Source organism: Sinocyclocheilus rhinocerous, unplaced genomic scaffold (assembly GCF_001515625.1).
Source record: "Sinocyclocheilus rhinocerous isolate Xijiao unplaced genomic scaffold, SAMN03320098_v1.1 scaffold4545, whole genome shotgun sequence".
In the NCBI taxonomy this organism is placed as follows: Eukaryota; Metazoa; Chordata; class Actinopteri; order Cypriniformes; family Cyprinidae; genus Sinocyclocheilus; species Sinocyclocheilus rhinocerous.
This window is the reverse complement of record NW_015635030.1, coordinates 15,780-37,785: the sequence shown is the minus strand read 5'-3', so window position 1 is coordinate 37,785 and position 22,006 is coordinate 15,780. Positions and strand designations below refer to the sequence as shown.

The 22,006-nt window shown below is 38.8% G+C and overlaps 1 protein-coding gene across 1 annotated transcript in view; it reads right to left on the bottom strand.

Annotated features, from left to right (window-relative positions):
• Nucleotides 1–6,872: 6,872 nt before the first annotated feature.
• The window catches only part of LOC107746220 (transcription factor 7-like 1-A), a 26,834-nt gene continuing 11,700 nt past the window's right edge, over nt 6,873–22,006 (bottom strand). Inside the window, exons 3-11 of the mRNA XM_016560351.1 lie at nt 17,506–17,589; nt 11,967–12,102; nt 11,470–11,572; nt 11,232–11,315; nt 9,658–9,801; nt 9,410–9,569; nt 8,890–8,997; nt 8,707–8,758; nt 6,873–7,787 (exon numbers count right to left, since the gene is read on the bottom strand). Coding sequence (XP_016415837.1) covers nt 7,327–7,787; nt 8,707–8,758; nt 8,890–8,997; nt 9,410–9,569; nt 9,658–9,801; nt 11,232–11,315; nt 11,470–11,572; nt 11,967–12,102; nt 17,506–17,589 — 1,332 coding nt within the window. The 3' untranslated portion in view covers nt 6,873–7,326. The remainder of the gene's footprint in view (nt 7,788–8,706; nt 8,759–8,889; nt 8,998–9,409; nt 9,570–9,657; nt 9,802–11,231; nt 11,316–11,469; nt 11,573–11,966; nt 12,103–17,505; nt 17,590–22,006) is intronic.

Genomic DNA, 22,006 nt, shown 5'->3' with positions numbered 1-22,006 from the left:
AAAAAAAATTAACTTAAATGATTTTAGCAAATGGCTGCAATATAACAAAGAGTGAAAAATTTAAGGGGGTCTGAATACTTTCCGTACCCACTGTATATACATACACATACACATACATACATATACATACACACATACATATATATATATATATATATACACACATACACATATATATTATACACACACACACACATACATACATATACACACACACGCACAAAGAAAAACAAGTAGATAGAATAGAAAAAATAGAAAGCTAGTGTTTGTTTGTTTGTTTGTTTTTTTTAAATAAAAAAATAAAAAAGAAGATAAATATAGATAGAATTAAAATAGAATAAGAAAGTGCTAGAGTTAGAGGGTCAAATAAAGGTATGAGCAATATAACTACTAGTCAGTGACTAAAAGTCACACAAACTGAAATCTGGACATATGATACACAATATGAATGGAAGAGATTGTGACCTCATAAACCGCATAAAAACAATAGGAACAAATGAGCTAAAAAAAAAAGAGCACATGCAGAATCTGTCCATTATATTAAATTTCACACCACCACTAACTTGAACTAATTCTATGTATTTCATCCTCAGAGAGCAAGAAGACGGCCAAAGACTGTTTTGTGGGCGTCATATCCAGTCACGGTGAGGAGGGTGTTGTGTTTGGCGCTGATGGACGTGCTGTGAAACTGGCAGAGATCTACAGTTACTTTGGAGGCCCGTCAATGGCAGACAAGAGCAAACTCTTCCTCATCCAGGTACATTTTGTGAAAACTTTCTCACAGACAAACTCCTCTGACCTTTTTAGCAAATATTGATGGCTGTGATGATTACATTCCACTTTAGAATTCCTTTGACTCTCTGGTACTGTTCAGTCATTTTAAGCCAAAAAATGTTGTGAATTTTTATTTTTATTCATCAGAATGGTATGAAACTTGGTCACATTTGTGGCAATTGTTATGTGAACACACACAAAAAATTGTGGACATGACTTGAAAAGGCTAAAAAAAAAAAGTCACACTTTACTGTTCACATGACTGCCAAAGGAAATGAAAGGGAAATATACAACATTTTTGGGGGTTTCTCTCTGATTATTGCATGGCTACTCACCATATAAATGCATGCATGGATGTTAAATGTTGATTTAAGTTGATATTATTTCATTATTTGACCTGTATATTTTTCTTAAAGCTTAAAACTTGTTGCAGATCATAACTGAATGTTTATAATTAACATAACTTCTGGTGTTCAGGCTTGTCGAGGGCATGAGTTGGATGGAGGTGCGAAGGTGGAGGCAGATTCTTCATTCTCAGAGGAAGAGGACGGCATGTCTGAGCTCTTTTCCATTCCTATTGACACAGCAGTCATGTACGCCACATCTCCAGGTGTGACTTATTAACTCCAAAACATTGTTTGCATAGTTTGTAAAGTCACAAACACTTCAGTTCCTCACTCACGTACGTTCATTCGTGTTCTAGGTTACGCTGCATTCATGCATCCTCTGGGCTCGGTGTTGATTCAAACCCTCTGTGATTTGCTAGAAAAGGAAGGAGGTCCAGAGCTGGAGATCCAAAGACTTCTGACTCGACTAAACTACCAGGTGGCCTACAACTTTGAATCCAGAGGGAAAGTGTTGGGCGGCAAAAAGCAGATGCCATGTTTTGTGACCCGCTTTACCAGAGAGGTTTTCCCATTCATGGACAGTCAGACGGCAGCAGCAGCAGATTTGAGCTTGACCTTTGCAGCAACGCAGCTTATCGATGAACCCAGAAGGTCACGGAAGAACTCCATCAGCTGAAGATTGCATAACAGAGACTGACTGCAAAGAACATGTGGGCAAACTGATTAATCTTAAAGCAGCACTATGTAACTTTTTCTGTTCAAAATTTGCAAAATGTATATAATGAGCGAGTACATCATGAATCCATCTTCCAAACCGCGTTTTTGTCTTATTCCGAATCACTACGGTACACTTATAATAAGTACTTATATTTGGACTATTGTAGCCTGGTCGGGTCGTCACCGCTGCGGAGTAACACATACCTGCGTGAATCGCCATAGACATAAACTTAGAGAAGTAGCTCCGGTTAGAATGTTCTTCCGCGGGATGTGTGCAGATCTGTTTATTAACAGCTAGAGCGCCAAAAGTTACAAAGCGCTGCTTTAACTCTTCTAACATCTGATGTCATGTGCTTTCTTAGCATTCCATTCATGTCCATTTATGTTTTTTTGCTATTGCTACCTCATTATGTATATATTCTATTTATTCTTTCTATACACTACTGTTCAAAGGTTTGAGGTCATTAAAATTTTTAATGCTTTTGAAAGAAGTCTCTTCTGCTCACCAATTGGCTGTATTTATTTGATCAAAAATACAATACAACTGTAATATTATTAAATATAATTACGATTTAAATAACTGATTTCAATCATGATTTTAATTTATATATTTTTTATTATTATTAAATATTATAACTATTCTAATATACTGATTTGGAGCTCAAAGGACATTCTTATTGCTATCAATGTTGAAAACAGTTGTGCTGCATCATTTTTTTTTTTTTTTGGGGGGGGGGGGAACCATTATACATTTTTTTCAGTATTCCTTGAATAGAAAATTCAAAATAACTTTATAATCTTTTGTAACATAATAAATGTCTTTACTGTCACTTTTGATCAATTCAGTGTGTCCTTGTTGAAAAGTATTCATTTCTTTTAAAATACAAATGAAAATATTTACTAATCCAAACTTTTGATGTAGTAATCAAAACAACCATTTGAATAATTTAAGTTTTAATTATATACGTACTGACATAGGTTTTGCTAGTGATAAACATTCTTATAATTCTTGAAACAATGTTAAAATGTTGAATCTTAACACAATGTTAAAACAACGTTGAAGCTTAACAATGTTAAAATTCTTCTACTTTTTAAATGTGATGAAATATGGAAGTGCGATGACTTGCTAGACATAACTGACCTAAATTAGAAAAAAATAAAAAAATCAAGCAACTGTGTTTAGTGTCAAAAAGAACACATTTAGATAAGGTCTGATGCAACTGGCATTTTATTGAATTCCTGATGATTCCGGAGAGAACTAATGTCATAAAAAAAAAGATGATCACATGCTGTTTGAGTTCAAAATAAAACTGAAAGAAAGGTTCAGCTGTCTGTGACTCAGATTAAGTAATCATAATCATACTTTGCCCCTGTGTATTTACTGTAACTGAAGGTGTGTACACAGGATATTGCACATGAATGAATGAATGAATGAATGAATGTGAAGTGACAGCAGATCCAGGCATGCAGGATTTCATCAGTGCACACAGCCTGCTGAGCACAAATGCTGATGTCAGGATCTATATGAATATATTTCACTCAAGAACACTGAAGGGTTTTTGCTTATTTGAATTAACGCAGATGAACAGTTTCTATGCTTCAGGAGTTAATTGTGTTTTTAGTTATGATAATTGCAAAAAAGAAAACATGTGAAGATGTATTCTGGTTTAATCGTCTCATCAGAAATGTACACAAAAATATATAAACCTGAACTGACTGCTGTAGGTGCCCATTGTGACAGTTTACCACGCTACACAAAAAGTCAGTGTGTTCAATGAATTGTATATTTCGTTTTGGGCAACAACGGTGAAAACAGTTTTTTTGTAGCCAAGACTTCAACGTTTGTGTCTATACAGAAACAAAAATTCACAAAAAAAAACCTACCTAAAGAACCAAATATTCCCAGGAGTTTGACAACAAGCCCCAGTCTCCTCTATACAGTATATTTTGGGCTTCATTTCAGTGAATGAGAGCAAGTGCGTTACAAAGGGATCTTAAGACAACATCGCCATCTACTGGCAGAAACCTTTAACTCTACTGACCGACACCAGTGTGATATTTATGTCTGCCACTAGAGGGCGGTGTCGCAGCACACCTATATTAATTCCTCACTCGTGTTACAACTTAGAAGACCACATTGTTCAAAATGTAACGTTTTTTTTCTTGTTGGATCCCTTTATCTATCTGTCTGAAGCACGGATATTAATTTTAATTTTATCGCACGGATATTAATTTTAATTTTACACTCAGTGGTGTTCAAAGCTATAAAGCAATGCTATATATTTCATAGTTTAATGATATTCTAGATTTTTATTATTATTAATTAATATTTAATTTTCGTTTACATCTGACACACTACATTCTTATATTAGGTTAGGCCTACATAATTGTTACATAATTGACATAATTCTGAGCTTATAGATTCCTATATGAAATAAAAGACTAAAAAACATACTTTGGGGGTTAAAAATATCGATACTGCCATGTGATACGGAAGTAAACACAGTATGGTACACGAGCCATGTAGGCTATATTATAGGTATCAAACGTATTTATCATATGTCGTGGTTTTACCATCTGATGCCATCACATAACTATACCCACAAAACAAAATCAAGGAGCCAGTTTCATAGCATTAAACACAGCTTTGCAAAACAGTGACTGAATGCAACTTAAAGCCATTCTTAGCACCTCAAGTGTTTCCTGGTCAACTCTCCCTTAGTCTGGACTGTCATTTTTACTCACCACAACAACCACAATGAACTGTCCTGGTCATCTCGTAATTATGGGCTTCAGTAGTTTCCTTGAGAGCGGACCCATATCCTCCTGGGACCCAGGCATTGACATCTGTCCCCTGTAGAGGACATTATATTTCAGTGAATTTCTCTGAGACCCTACTACTACCACAGTTTTCAGTCTGGATGTCCTGTACAGAGCACATTCAGGGCTTTTCAGAGATATCAAATGTTTGGAGGTTTGATCATAAACACTCCCTCTCCTTGGTCTTTAAATATGACTGATATCGACAGAATAATCAAATTGAGCACTCTTAGGGAAATATGATGATGTTTTGTAATTATCATTTAAATCTGGCTAAACTTGTTTGTCGTAAATAAATAGCTCAGAAAAATGTTATGGGGTTTCAGATTGGAATATGACTTTTTGTTACGAAGCAGGGCATTATTTTCATACATGTCTTCTGTAGAGGACACCAGAACAAACGGCATGTTAATCAGGCATTTTAGGGAGACACAATAAGTCAATATACAGGGAAAGAAATTATAGATGACCTATGAAATATGAGATATTCTTATGAAAATGTTGCAAATTTATTACTCCCATTATAACACTTCTTTTTCATTATGGTTTGCCCCAAGAATACATTAATATGCAAATTAGATGCAATGTATATAGAAATGGGAATGACAATTTATGGACATTTTACGCACACATTGCATAAAGTAAAGTAGTATATCAAATAATTCTGTTATATCTTTCATAAATCAGTTGAGAATCATCTTTGTACAAAGTTTGGTTAAAAATAGCCTGAAACTTAAAAACTGATTGGTGAATGAAAAAATAAAACATTGTTTTTGCCTATACATGCCTTTTCATGTCTATTATTATTATTGTTTTAATAACTTAGTTCTGGCGTCCTCTACAAAGGACAAAGAATAAAATATATTATTTTCAAAAATGTTTTTTCTCCATTTGTTTCTTATGCTCCAACCAATGTAATGATGTAACAACAAAATTCATAAAACTTTTTTTTTTTTTCTGGTTCTCAGGAGGATATGGGTTTTTGATTTGACTGATTTTTACGTAGAAAGGGCAGCGCACCGCATTAAAAGAAACGATCATTCATGTTTTCATAACCGCTGGCCAAATTCAAAAACGAAACTAAAATTAAATCATCTTTGAGAGCAAGGGGGCCCCGTGGTGTTTCGGGGGCCCTACGCAGCTTGCGTATTTTGCGTATAGGGAGGACCGGCTCTGCTAGACATATTTTAAGACCTAAAATTCGCCATTTAAGGAACTGAGATGATTCTGCAAATTGGTCTCCAGATATCCAGACGGTGGAAAGTGAAGTTAGCGTCTATATGCACAGTTAACACACACTCAGCTTCACATTTGCCGTTGCTGGAACGCGTCTATGTGTGTTAAGTTGAATTATTGGATCACTCCGTCTCCTCCGTGAGACCTAATTGCTCCTTCCTGGCAGCCGTCGGCATCCCAGGGGCCACAGAATCCCGTAACCTACCTTCCATGCCGTTTGCTAATTGAAATAGCTAATAAGATCTCAGAGGACCGACTTTCCAAACCTCTTCATTAAAAACAGTGGCAGTGTGTCAAAACACATATAATTGTGCTGTAAACACGTGGAAATATTTAATTCTGGACACGGCTTTTACAATTTTGTGACCGAGTTTGCAGTCTTGCTTATTATTTACAGCCTTCTGAAAACAATATGTTCCCGTGTCCTCATCATCACTCAAAGCTGACTTTAAATCACTAGAACATTTGGTTACATTTCTATCTCACAAGCTTGTCAATAAAGTAAACCACAGTGTAATCAAACAATGTCTGTTCTAAACACCATTTGCAACTGACATTGTAAACCACAGTATTAAAAAAGAAATGTCTAGTGTTCTATTGTTTTTTCTTCGCAATAACCGAATGAACTGAGCATATTAAAACAAAAAACATTTTTTTAAAAGTACATTTTGACCTCAAATGTCTATTTTTCATTATTCTGCTCTTCCAAAGTACTTTTACCAGGATAAAGTCACAGTGTGCAACAACACGCTGCACTTTTTTTCTTTGAGAAGCTGCGTTTTGCGCAACAATGAATTATATAATTTAGTGTGTGCACATCATGAGTGCCAGCATTCACATACCACTTCACGAGCCTTAATTAGATAAATGAACACTGTCAGTGTGTGTGATACTGGCTCTATTCAGAAGATCTATGTTGCATTATTCAGCCAGTCATCACATGCAGCGTCTTCTCCCCCCAAAAAACACAATGCAGCCTTTAGAAATAACTTGAGGTTTATTAGCTATGGAGTCTTAGGAGAGTCACACACACAGGGTTAGGAACAGGGTGAGGTGGTACCAAAAGAAAGAAGAAAAATAAAAGAAAAATAGGGAGAGAATGCAGTAATGAACAATCAAACTCCTAACTACCATTAGATTGAATTAAACTAAAACTACAAATTGTATTTTGTCAAGTATGGCTTAAAAAAAAAAAAAGAAATCTTTATACATTTGACTTTTATACAAGTAGCAACATTGGAGAATCACGTTGGAAAAAGGCAATTTACAAAAAATACATTTTTGTTTCAAAGACAAAAGCAAAATAGAGGGGTGGTCAAATATTGACCAATATTTATTCCTTTTCATTCTATCTTAAAAACTTGGTCTAATATCTATAAAAATGTAAAAAAGCAATATACAGGTGTAAAAAGTTTGTCTTTTTTCCCCCCATTCACTCCACTGATTTGGTGACCAGAGAGAGAGGTTGTGTCTGCAGCAAGGCATGATGGGAATGTAGGGCTGCCTGGTGGAAAGGCGAGGACGGGGAGAGCAAGGAGGGAGGTAGGGTAGTGAACGGGATGGGACGGGACAGGAGGGCCGCAGACTGACTGTGGAGAGAGATGTTCGGATGAGAGGCGGTGGAGGTGGATGAGGAAGTGGAGCTGGAGCCCGATGCTTTCCCTGGCAGGGGGAAGTGGGGGTGGTGGGTCCTGCCCTCCGGTTTGGTGGTGAGGGACAGGGGTTGAGCCTGCTCCGAGTGAGTGGCCGCAGGGGCCGCCGGTGAAGCCAGGGCAGCGGACGGTGTGGCGGGCGAGTCCAGCATGCTGCCGTGAGAGGAGGTAGGGCTGTCACACATTTTCTCAGATGGCAGGTACGGGACACACTGCTTCTTGAGCTGGGGTGAGAAGTTACCTGTAGATGAGGGGGAAACAGGGTTAAATATACTCCCAAATAGTCTGTTAACAAATGGCGAATGAAAACAAAACACTGTTTATGGTTACATACATACGGTTTAAATTAATATATAAAATGTTTAAATATTTAATTGAATAATTATTCTTGCTAACTAATTTTAGATGCCATTTCAGTCAAAATTGACCAACATCAATGATTATGACATGTAACAATAATGACTAAATTTAAAGGTTATTTTCATAAAAATACAAAAACTGACTAAAAACTAGGGCTGCACGATTAATCGAATGCGATTGTCATGCGCATTTTGATAGTAATGCCGGTTCTGTAATCAGCAGGAAATCATCATCACGTGCTTTCAGATTTATTAGTCACGTTGAATCAATGAAAGCTGTTGAATCTTCTGTTTATTCAGCTGCAGCGATAGGCATTTTCTGGGTTTCTTCTGCGAGGCGTATTTGGAGTTTCAGCGCGAGAGCGCCCTCTGGCCTTTGGATGGAGATTTACTGCTGATCACAGAACCGTGCTTCACTGAAAGATACGCATGACAATCGCAGCTTCTGTCGAATCGCGATCTCGATTCCATTTCGATTTATTGTGCAGCCCTACTAAAAATAACTCCCATTTGCTCCCAAATTACTTCAAACACACACACACACACACAAAAATGTATTCATACGGATTTGGAAAAACATGAGTGAGTAAATGAACTATTCCTTGAAAAAAAATTCCAGTTAAGAAGAAAAAAGCCAAAATGTTCGTCATCTAGCTTCTAAGGTCAAAATTGAACTGAACATGATCTATGAGCTGAGTGATTGGACCAACAGGGATGCTGGGGGAAAAAAAAGCTCAAGTTCAGCGAAAGATCATGGATACAGAAAGTGAGAAAGAAATACAGATGGCCAGTGACACTTACTCTCTTGTGGGGAATCAGGTTTATTGTCTCTCTTCCGTTTCTTCCTCTTTCCCTGCGGACAGACATGATTTGGAGCAAATTAGATGTGTTTGATTAAGCAAAACTCCCCTGGCTGCCAAAAACAATGGAGGAATCCGAACCCCACATGATTTGTATTAAACTCTGCATTCTGGGCTCACTTACGTAGTTGTCTCGCGCAGACCAGCCCGGATAAAGCTGAGAGTGCAGCTGCCGTTCTTTTCTGGCGAGTTCATAGTATTTGGCCTGTTCCTCACGTGAAAGAGAGTGCCACTGCGGAATAAAAGAACGGTCAAATTTCCCTCCTTTTTTCATTCCTTAAAGGGATAGTTCACCCAAAAATGCACATTTTGATCATTTACTCACCTTCATGTCATTCCAAACCATCATGTACAAAAGGAAAAATTTCAGAAGCATGCAAGTCATACGGACCACTTTTACTATGCTTTTGCATCCTTTTTTGACGCTTGATAGCTTCAGTGCTTATTCGTTGTAATTGCATGGAATAGAGCGACCAGCACAATCATCATGATATCCCCTTTTGTGCCTCATGTGGGTTTGGAATGACATGAGGGTGAGTAAATTATGCCAATTTTCATCCTTAGGCGAACCGTTCCTTTAAGACAAGATGAAGAGAACACTAATGCATCTCAGCTCCTCTCATAATGGAATTGTAAGCGCTCACCCTCCTGCCCAGGATCTGGTTGATGGCTGCACTCTCTTTCAGGGTGCATTCGGCCACTACTTTGGCCCTCATTTCCTTCATGTAGAGCATAAAGGCATTTAGGGGCTTCTTGATGTGAGGCCTCTTCTCTTCCTCTTTCTTCACAGGCACTGAGGGCTTTCTGTACAGATGCAGATGGACGCAAAGACAGTCAGTTGGAGAAGAGCAGAGAAATAACTCTGAGAGAGTAACGGAGGAGATGGACTGACCCGTGTGTCGAGTTGCCGGCGTTGTCGCCGCTGGGCTCCTGTTTGATGGCATGCGACACAATGGCGGGGTGAGGGATGCCCGTCTGGTGCAGGCCATGAGGAGGATGAGGCACCATGTGAGGAGAGAAACGACTGGATACCAGGCTAGAAAGACAGACAGATTCACACAGTCAGTAATAGACAGTAATATATAGACAGATATACCAGGATATTGAAGGTATAAATACAATGGTAGCCAGTTGAATGGGAGATAGATACAGTGATAGAACAATAGATAAAATGATATAGAGAGAATAAGAGATAGAACAATAGAGGAATAGACAGAGCAATAGATAGAATGGTATGACTGAGCTATAGATAAAGCGGGACAAAGCAATAGATAATAAAATAGAAGGATAGACAGAACAACAAATAGAAGGATAGACAGAACAACAAATAGAAGGACAGACAGACAGACAGACAGACAGATAGATAGATAGATAGATAGATAGATATTGTCACACTGGGAGAACCTATCCTAGCAGCTGCATCTGGAAAAATCTTCAACTCTAGGCTTTCAGATTCATAACAGCTAATACAATAGCAGCATTGTCATTTTCACATATGAGGGGGAAAAACTGTTCCAATCTGTGATTTGCACACTCTTGTCCAACACATATTGACGCTGGACTACAGCACATCACTGTGCCACAAAATGAACGCAAGCAGAAAAAGATTTCTCTCCTGCTAGAGACCAACAAAAGGTGCACAGGCATAAGATAACCGTGAAAGCAATAGAGGGAGATTAAAAGACAGCGAGAGTTCATGCTGACGTGCGAAAACTGAACTCATCCAGCAACCCAAGGAAATTTTAAGCATTATCTGAATGGAAAGAATATGATTAAATCATGCATTAGAGTAGTTTCTATTCAGCAAGAGTTTCAAGAAGTGCTACTTTCATATAATGGCTAGCATATTTACAGTGATATGGTAAAAAGTGGGGAAAAATTAAGGCATAACATGGAATAACTTACACCTTTGAGTTTCTGCAACAATCACTTTAGGTGTGTAGAGGTTTTATTTAACTAAAATAAGTTTGGTCGAATTCTTGTTTGGAAGTTTGTCCATGGGACATTTGCATAATATCACAATTATACACTATAAATTTTTTTTTCTAGATAAGTAGCATGGTAATACCACAGTATTTTTTAAAGCACCATATAAATACCATGCATATGACAATTATATGCCACGCAAAACAAACATTTCAGTGTTATCTAATAATTTTATTTCATTATTAGCATTGAGCATTGGCAATCAAGTTGTACTTTTATCAGAGAGAGAGATAAAACCAATTGTGTTGCATTCAATAAAAGATTTCCTTTCTGGAACATGCACAGGGTTGAAAAAGAAAGAGAGGTATCAAGGCGCCATTACTGAGCAAAAAATACATCAGCAGTTTCCTGTACTAACTGTTCTCTGAGCCTTCCGGGAGGAATCGTGCTGTCTGCATCTCATGTCTATTAATAGATACGAGTTTAACTTTAAATCAGCATGTTGGTGCAGAAAAAAAGGTCTTGCCCTCTGTTACATACCTAGACATGGAGGCGTTCATGGCAAGTGCAGGGTAGGGGTGTCTGAAGCCCCCAGGAGGGATGGAGTACATGTGTTGGCCTTGCCTGAAGATAGAAGCACAGCACTCAAACAACTGGCTAAAGCAAAATCAGGGACAAACAGATGCACATTTTGCTAGAAAAAACGTCAATAAGCCATCTGCATGGGTAAACTAAGGTTGATGTTATGTAATTTAAAGGCCACAGGGTTCAGACTTACTGAGGAACCAGCCATCCTAGAGGGTGCGGGATCTGTCCAACTGCCCCAGGAGAGAGAGGGTAATATGGGGACAGCTCTGAAGGATGAGGGGTCCTTGGTATTCCTGAAGAAACAATCATTGATTATGAAAACTGAAGACAAATATTAACATACAAGTGTGAACACAAAGGGTGAACTTCTGCAATGCTACTCGCACTAAATCAAATTGCAAAAATTCTGAATATCTTCAAACACTCCCCCTTGTCTACAATTGCCCTGCAAACAGGTAGTCCTGCCCCAAAAATCACACCACTGGTTTAGTCCGGCAGATTAAAAATGATTGCAATTCCATTTAATGCCACTAGTGGCGCCCCAAATCACACACTTCACCTGTAACTACTTCTATCTCCATATTATATTATTGCAATAAACCCCATCAAAAAAAGTCATGACTCAGCATTTCTGGATTGTACTACTTTTTCTTTTTTCATCTGGAAATTGCTGTTGGTGGAGCTTACCTGTCTTTGGGTCAAGAATCTCCGGTGAAAGGTGAGAGGGAGGCGTCCCAGGGGAGAAGTGTTCATTGCTGTAGGTGATCAGCGGTGTAAGGGGATGAACATGATGGGGGTGTTGTACCACTGGCACCTTATTGGACTGAAAACAAAAGGAGAAGGAGGTGAGGGAGGGGAAATTAAAGTGTGTGTGCATGTTTAAACAACCAAAAAGCCAACCGAAAAGAAGAAAATAGCCATTAGGCCTCATTACTCGTGATCGGCGCCAGAGAGTTTTAAAGAACAATGGGTCTCGGCAGCAGAGTTTACTTTTCCCTACTTCTCCCAAAGGAAAATAAACACCAGTTGGGCATTTGACCGGCTGCATGGAGGGTGGGAGAAATCACACCTAACACCCCTAACAGGCAGCATTTCAACAAGAGAAAGATGTTTCCAGCTGCCACCCGCCATAAGTGACACTAGGATGGACAGGCCTGGCATTTGAAGGGAAATGGCAGTGGTCTTGTTTACTACACCTCTCTCAAGAGGCGGCCAAAGGTGGCACCTGTTGTAACAAACCCTTCAGTGCTTCTCTTGGCGAGGTGGCAAAAGTTTAACAGATCAGGACGACTTTTGAGATTCTTAAGAAGGCACAATTTTGGAAGCCGATAGGCCAGGGGTAGGCAAGTCCACTCCTGGAAAGCTACCATTCTGCAGAGTTTAGCACCAAATCTAATTAAATGCACCTTAACCAGCTAATCGGCATCTTCAGGATTACTTGAAATTAATAGGCAGGTGTGTTGGAGCAAGATTGGAACTGAAGTCTGCAGGAAGGCAACCCTCCAGGAGCAGGGTTGGCTACCCCTACATTAGGCTAATGTGGTTGTAAAAGGGACATATTACCTTAGAGTTATAACCTGATGACTTTGTGAGGAGTGTTGCTTGAAAAGTTGCGTATATTCTGGCAAAAACCAGCTATCAAGGCCATTTCAGCCTTTTACTACACATACCCATACCTCAGCCCTGGAAAATACTGTATGTAAGTACATGAATGCAAATGCTAAGCTAAACAAGCTCAATTTCAAGTTTCACTTTCTAAGAGTTTCCGCAAATGGCACACTATAGCAAGCAATAGCAAAACTTCCAACTCCGTTTTCTCTTTCAGGTCAACCAACATCATGACGTACCAGCAATTCAAAGAGAATCGTGCTGTAGTTAAAGTTAGTTAAACTCTCGACATGTTTAAAGCTAGCTACCTGAATAATAACTCATAATTTTTAGCACAGTCATTTGAAGGCAATTCTACCACCCCACTGAATACTGAGGAGCCTATATTAGCATATAATTTACTAGCATACGTCCAGAACCCTAACCACATAAATATAGCAGTAGCACTATAATAATATCAGAAGCAGCACTGCTGTGATGTGTACATAAGGCAATGCAAGGTGGTGAGCCGTAGATTGAATGGGGTACTTGTTGGCTCAGGACGTCACAAGGGAGCTAGAGCGGAGAATGCCATCTTGTTTCCTCCATGCTAACCTTCCCCCCACCTCTATGTAGGCAGTGGGTTTGACCTCTGCTCCAACCAGCACTCTGTGAACATGAACAAGGCTTGCATTGAGACGAGACTGGCTCTCGTTTCCCAGAGTCCAAACACATCCCGATCTTTGGGTTGCCTCTCTATTCCTTGCCTTTCTCCTTCCATCTATCTGTCTGACTGTCTGTCTCTGTGTGTGTACATAATTTAGCATCGCATCAGCCGAGACAAGCTGAGCCTGACTTCTGGAGAAAGGTGCATTAGTTTTACTTGCACTGTTCCTCTAAGATGGTGTTTGTCCGCTGCACTATGATATTAGCTGTTGAGGCTAATGGTTTCTCTCTTTCTCTCACTATCCTATTGCCAAGAATCCCTGCTGTGTCAACACACCAGCCGTTTTGCCTCCGACACCAACATCCCAAGCATAGACTGCCGCCAGACTGGGCCCCTCGCCCCCCTTACAAACGGACTGGACAGGACCAGCCGACTCCAAGCATCCCAAGGATCCATATCAACACTTGGTCAAGTCCTCCTGTTTGTTGTTTGAGTGGGCTCTTTACAGCTAATAGAAAGGAAGTGTCCACCAGATTAACACAATTTAGGTTTTAAATGAAGGACTGGGGGGAAACACAGATTGACCACAGTGTGGTCATTAGCTGAGTCACTGGGATTCGTAACATAAGGACAATGACACAACAACAATAGCACTTTCTCAGTCAACCGTTCAAGTTGCAATATGCAGGAATCCACCTTTAGATGGCAGAACTGGGTTCTTCTTCAATTGTGGTCTGTCAACAAGTACCTGGATCTTTTTACCTTTTGTTCAAACAAGTCCTGCAGTTCATCAAGGGCGAAGCCTGATAAATCTCTCTAAATCCACTTTTGTAAACTGGTCTATAGGAGAAGACACCTGATCAGCACAGCAGTGAAAAACAGCTGACAAAACACCTCACCAAACAGAAAAAATGAGTCATTGTGTAAACATTGTTCCACCTTTTGTATCACAGTTAAATTACATGGACTCCAGTGTTCTCAAGCACATATTTACCCATTGTGCTAGGTCAGTCTTCATTTCAACAGCCATTATTTTATGAGACACTCAGAACTAAAGTTAACACAATGTTAGCCAAACATTGCACCTCTTTGAACGGTTTTCTTTGAGTTCTTTGGAGTGACTCTCCACAAGGAGGTATCGCATACATTTGAAAACTGCAAAAGTCACAAGTGTACAAAAAGTCAGCGCTCTACACCTGCTGATTAATCTGTTGCCCTTCTCCGCCCGCTAGCAAAGGAACCTGCCCAAAGACGACTTCTGGTGCCACCACATGGAGCTGTTAAACTGGAGCTCTGCTAAAACAAACATTGTGGAGTAAGAAGCAAATGTGGCCTGTTGTTTTTTTTTTTTCTTTTGGCTTCACCTCCTCCATCTCTTTCTTGAGTTACTGAGCAAACAGGCGTTTGAGAAAGAGGGATCAAGACACAATGAACTGCTTTAGCAGTGGAAGAATGAGTTGCTAAATACAGATTCAAATGAAGGATAATAAAATAGTGCAGAGGAAAGGACAAGCCAAAACTAGCAGTATGAGCCATACAGTTTGATCCCCAACAATGGGGTGCAATTTACATTACTTTCTGTAGATGCAATCTGCATCTTGTTTTATATTGGTTTACATCCTCATACTTTACCACACATTGTAAATGGAGGCCACAACAGGTTTAATGGAAAAAACTAAAATCACATGATGCATTCATCTGGATTTTTGCATGAACATGCAACACTTTTCCCATCAGCACAAACATCATGCCTTCACTAAGACTCATCCATTGTCAATGTCATTAGCAGGCAATTTAAATGGAATTTCCATTTGTAATCCGATTTTTGAAAATAATTTGAAAATTGCTTGTGGACTCATGACTAATGCTTGGTAAAGACTTTATTATAAATTATTTAAACCATCAATTCTTGACTAGACCTAATGTGCAAGCATGCTTTCGAGACAGACAACAGTTAAGGCACTGGCTAGCCAAGTGTGATTGCTGTGTCGACTGTTGCTAATATAAGTGTTTGCTGAACACGGTGACTTACTGTGGGTTTTAAGAACCAGGTTTTGTACTTGTGATATCATTGAGATTATTTCATATCAGATACAAGACTCTGAGTGCATACAACTTGACCTGTTGTGTATTTTTTTGTGAAGTGTGAGGATTAGCATCAAAGTTAGCACTAATGCAGCTAATCAGAAAAGCTAAAGGACATTCCGTTAAAGTACCTAGAGATCAAGTTTATGTCCTATCTATAAAGAGTATGGGATCTCAGAAAGACTAATAAAGGATTCTTTAAAAAAAAAAAAGTACCACAGTGTTACCATATAAGACACCATGTGAAAACATCATGCTAATACTGTGTTTTTGGACATTACCATGCTATTCTTCGATGTACCTTACAGTGTCATGGTATATATGAATATGGGAATCATGGTATTGCCATTTGATACATGAACCACGGTAATGTCACAGGACTTTTTTGTATGATTTTGACCAAAAAAACAAATCTCACACACAGCTTACAAAGGGGTTGACAGGTCTGAAGTTCCCACAGTGTCTCACACATCACCAGCCCCTGTGTTCTGGTTTGATGTATTATTCATGCGGCCTGGTTCCAGATGCACTATATGGAAGGTAATGTGAAGAGGTGGGCTCGGTTCTGCAGTATCACACTTGAACACATTCAGAGGGATGCCAATGGAATGCTAAACAAACCTGATTCCTGAATTATTGAGCCTTTCGGCCGCTCTGGCTCACCCTATTAGCATGTGTGCCTTCTGGACCCAATCTGTGCAGCCACAGAAATGGTTTCCACGGGTCACTCACGCCCTCTCGGCAGCCTGGTGTGATTTCAACAGCCCATGCCACTAATTAGAAACACAATAAACCCTCTAGCATGTCGCCTAAATTATTTACTGACTCTTAATTAATCCTCTGATTACAAGAGATTCCCCCAGATCTGCATGCTAGAAATTAATCCCCAATGCCAACATCGAATGAGGAAGCGAAGTCTGTTTTTCTGACGGGCGAACAGTAGCATTCAGTGTATCTACGTTCTGGACAACACAATACTGAGTGTTAAAGCAAAGTCAACAGGCTTCAACAGTCAACTCATCTCCATATAATTGGATTGAAATCCCCCTGCTGCATATTTGCAGATTGTCTGGAGTCCCCAAGCATGCTTTATGAAACACATGCTAAGTAAATAAAGACAAAACACCAGACACAACAGGCTCAGTGTCCCGGTATTATTATCAGGTCATCGTAATCTTTGGCCTGAGAACTTTAAATTGGATTCTCGTTTAGACAGAACTGACCCAAAGGTCTGTTTGGGAATCTCTTGGGCAAACTCTCTAATCTTCCAGCTCAGACCACAGTCAGTGATCACTTTGTCACCGTGGCAGAACCTCTATCGTTCTGAGCTGACAATCTCCATGTTTGGAGGGTGAAAAAAACGTGTCTCCGGAATGGATTAGCTGCCATTTGGAGCGAACATTCCTGAGGTTCTCCGCCGTGGTGTCTGGAAAGGGTGAAGCAGGTCAAAAGTTGGGTCGCATGAGTGGCCGGAGGGGGTGGAATGGCATGAAAATAAGTCTGTTGCTTGTTGACACTTAGAACGACAAGCTTAAGCCCTCAGCCTAAGCCAGGTTTCGGCTAAAAGCTAGTCATGCTTGTGTGGGAAAAAATGTTTCCGGTTGTTCATTGCAAAAGAAGTTATGCAGGACACCAATGTACCTTTGCTCTTAAGGCAAGATAAACCAGCCTATTCAGTTAAATACCAATATAATACAATATTGTATTGTTGGTTTAATGGTTTGATCAAACTGTTGCCTTTCAAAGCATCTGCTCTCTAAAGATGCACATCATGCATAACATAAAAATGGACAATTTACAAAAAGATTAGTCTATACACAATTTATGATCAAATCATTTTGACTGCATTGTAAACTATACAGAATATGAAGTTGCTGATGGACTTACTAAGTGCCCTGGTGTTGGTGATCTGGAGTCTTTAAGGGTTGCCGTCCCGGGAACGTCAAGAAGCGGCCATTTCATTTGTAGATACTGCAGGGGACAAAAGAGAAAGTCACAATCAATCGATCATCAACACATGCACCAGGTTGTCTACATGTCACTGCAAAACCAAAAATACTTCTATTACTCTTAAAAGTGCTTTATATGGATATAGTGATGTTGCAGAATGTCTGTCTTTAATAAGCAAAAGCTGCCAAAACCAGATTTTTTCAAGACACCTTCAAGGTCGAAAGCCAAGTTTTTGAATTAAAGGAATATTCAAAGTTAAGTAAATGTTTGCCACCGGAAATAATTCAGATTCACACCTTCATGTTAAGCACTTGGATGAAAAGTTTATGAAGCTATAGTTGTTGACCCAAGTATACCGAATTTCTGAAGATCTGTATTTAACCTGGAATATTCATTTAAAATGGAATGGAATGGAAGAAATCAATTAAATAGACCTCTGAGTCATCCACAAATTCCGGCAATCCAGCTGTTCTTTGTCTTAATTCATTTGAAAGCTGTGGAGATGAACTCTGAATGCACCTGGGAGCATTAGCTGGAACAGTTTGGGGGGCTGAGACAGGAGCAGTCGGGCCCAAGGGAGGGGGCGAAACGTGAAAGTTAAATATGATTTGGACTGCAGGTCCCGGCATAGTAAATGCCCAGCTGGATGGATAAAATGTGTGCATGTTAGTATGAAGAACAGCTGGGAGGAAGTCCCATAACGCGCTGGGAGAATAGGAAGGGGCCTTGCATGGAGCAGAAACAGAGATCTGCCTTTCTCTAGTTTTGCCCTTTAAATATCAATGGAGAACGCAAAAGCGACACTGTTAGGGTGAGCGTGGTATGAAATGAGAGAAGGAACATGGAGGAGACACGCAGTGATGAATGACTGGACTTCTTATACAGAGGGAGATGTTTATTGTGAAAGCCCTCGTAGCTCAGTGCGCGCGTGTCAAAGTTTGATATGTTTTTAGCTTTTCTGGGGCCCCTCGCATCCAGCGCTTATGAATTTCAGGAGCAATTTATAAAATCTAGTTTTTTTTTATCCCTTCACGGAGCTTCCCTGCACTGTAAGAAAAAACTGTAAATATACAGTACAATATACCGTAATATTTAAAGTAATTTTCCCGTATTTTTTAATTACGCTTTGCATTGTGGGAGCGAGAACCTTGGTCACTTATCAGCGCCATTACTCACGGAGATCTTCTTGGTCAGTTTCATTTTCAAGTTGGCTTTTGAATTTGGGGAACCTGTTTCTACACTTCCATGGTAAATTATAGACTATGTTGTTAAATGTCACAAACTGTTGACGTAACATTAATTTAGTTAAGGTCTGGCTTGTTTGGCAAATGAATGTCGGAGCCGTCAACATTTGTCAACATTTTCTGCTTATCGTCACACATCTTACTTACGGAGGTTAATCTTTTAATTGTTTATTAACTATTAATTGTTGTTGATGCACTGTATTTAGTGCTGATCATACCGTTTCAAGCATCTGTCATTACTGAAGAGAAGCAGTTGTGATAAATCTGAAGCGCAGTACTAATGTAGTTAGTTTAATGCCTTCAACAAAAGCTGGCAGAGGAATTGTCGAGAAAAGGAGAGACCATTTACATCTTTCTTAATTTAAAAGAGATGAAGATGCAACTAAGTGAAGATCTGGCATCGCGAATTCTTCAAGGATAACACTATCACCTTTTCTGCCAAATGAGGTAAGTTTAGACCTTTTATTGTCTTGTTTTACACACACAAGGACCATAACATGCAAAAGAGAAATAAATTCGGTAACGTTACTAGCAGGCTGTCTGTGAAGCGGCTGAGTGAACACAGGCATCCGACGAATCAGACATCAGACAGCGCGCCAGCAGCACATTGAGTTCACTTTCGCACTGTAATGGACAAATGCACACGACATTATGCCAAAATGACCGTTGTTGGCAAGTGACCTCGTAAAACAACACAGTCTAAAATAATTGACCGTAAAGACGGGAGTAGATCGGATGTGTGTCAGATATGCGTCATGTTTTAAAGGGACAGCAGTTCATGACATTCATAGTGTTTCTTTTGTTTTCTTTCTAATGACAGGACGTAATTGCTGCTGTAACGTTACTGTGAATCTCAAGCACACCTGCATTCTTATCATGGGTTTGTATTTTGTTTTATTAACAGTTTTTATTTAACATCAGTGTTAAATATTGAAAAGAAGTTGGTTGCTGAACAAAGTTGTGTTCAAAGCTGCTTGTCGTTATGTATATGGTAATTTTGTAATGCTTTTTTTTTTGTTTATGGTGATGGGCAGTTCAAGATCGCTGTTGTTCAAGAAGTTAATGACCACATCTCCTCCCCTGTTGCGGTTGTGAGCTAAAAATACCCAGAGGAGATGATACTTACGCTGGAATTCATACAGAAGTAAGCAACACATATGTTATGAAATGTGTATAAAGCATTTGGTTGTGTTGCTGTTTATTTAGTTGAAAATAATGAAGTATATTGTAAGACATAGTTGATCTGACAAGCTCATATGACAGATGCAAATGGAGACCATTGGAAATGTAAGTTAAGCAATTTATAAACAATTGTTTGAATTGGAAAGTATTAGGGATAGCAGTTGATTTAATGAACTTAAAATACTGTATGATTGCTTTTCCATCTCCAACGTGCATGTTACTCTGTAGTTCAGTTTCATTCATTTCATTTTTTATCATATCCATTTCTTTTAGAGTTTTCCTGTGAATAAATCCTGAAAGAGAGTTCAGATGAAGGCAAACAAGTGGGTTTGTATTCTGTTGTATTAACAGTTTTTATTTAACATTAGTGTTAAATATTGAAAAGAAAATAGGCATTGAGTCATTTATTCTGTTGACTTTTACAACAACGTGAAGTTGGTTGCTGAACACACCTTCAAAGGCGTGTTCAAAGCTGCTTGTCGTTATGTATATGGTAATTTTGTAATGTCTTTTTTTGTTTATGGTGATGGGCAGTTCAAGATCGCTGTTGTTCAAGAAGTTAATGACCACATCTCCTCCCCTGTTGCAGTTGTGAGCTACAAACACCCAGAGCGCTCAGGACAGTTCGAACAGTTCGGACATTGCGTGAATCAGAGGTAAAAAAACAATATAAATACTGTTCAGTTTCTTGCACAGACCGATCGTTTTGTGTCTTTACACATCAATGTATCGTCACGAGCCGCAGGGTTTAATTTGGTTTTGTTTGTGTATGTTTTTTTGACTCTCAAAGCCGTGATTCTCATCCACTTACATTATAAGACTGACAGACTGCAACGGTTTGAGTTAAAAATCTTCGTTTGTGTTCTACTGAAGAAACAAAGTCACCTACATCTTGGATGCCCTGGGGGTAAGCAGATAAACATCAAAATTTGTTCATTTCATTTTTGGGTGAACTATCCCTTTAACCATGGTTTTGTTACTTCAAATAATAGTTTACAAAGAAGTATTAAGATATTTTTTTTTGTTATGGTTATAAAAACAGACCTAAGCAAAAACAGCCTTTAAAATGACTTAAAATGCATTATATAAAAACAATGAGGCAATAATGATTGATTGAATAACACTGTTAAAATACATAATGTGATACAAAATAAACAATTTATGTAGGCTACATTAGGCCTAAATGTCATTACAAATGCCTGCAAAGGGAGGCAAATGCCTGGTAATTCCTGCTGTTATACTTACAGGACGATCAAATCCTTGTTTAATATTGACCAAACATTTAATTCAAATATCCACTTAATCTTTACATTTTGGTCACCTTTTTGTGATAGAAATGCTACAGCCTCTATAATTTCTTCAACAAAAAACACATGGACATCACAAAAAATTAATCATGGATTTATCATAGTAAAACTGCTTCATTTTCTTTTGCATGATTTCTGAATGCTTGAGACTGAAGATCAATCCGACAACTGTATTAATAAAATCATAGCAATAGGTAACTGTCTAGAGACACAATTGTAATTTGTAAATAATACAATTTAATTTCAATTTATTTATTTATTGACTTTCATATTTTATTAAAGTTCTATTTTGACTCCTATAGTAGTGTTTTTTTTTTACTTCCATAATACTTGAGGGAGGGGACACAATAATACAATTCTGCTTAGGGCACCCATTTGGCCCTGTTAATGAACTTAAAATACTGTATGATTGCTTTTCCATCTCCAACCTGCATGTTACTCTGTTCAGTTTCATTAATTTCATTTTTTGTCATATCCATTTATTTTAGAGTTTTCCTGTGAAGAAATCCTGAACGAGGGTTGAGATGAAGGGAACCAAGTGGCTACGCATTCCTCTAAGACTCTTGCATGAACAACTTCGAAAATCCATATAATATTTGAGCTTTTTTCAAATCTCAAAATGGAACTTGGACTAAATATGCAGATAAAGGGGGGGAAAAACCTGGAGGCTGTGTTCAGTAGTTTCCTCAAACTGGCACATGGTGA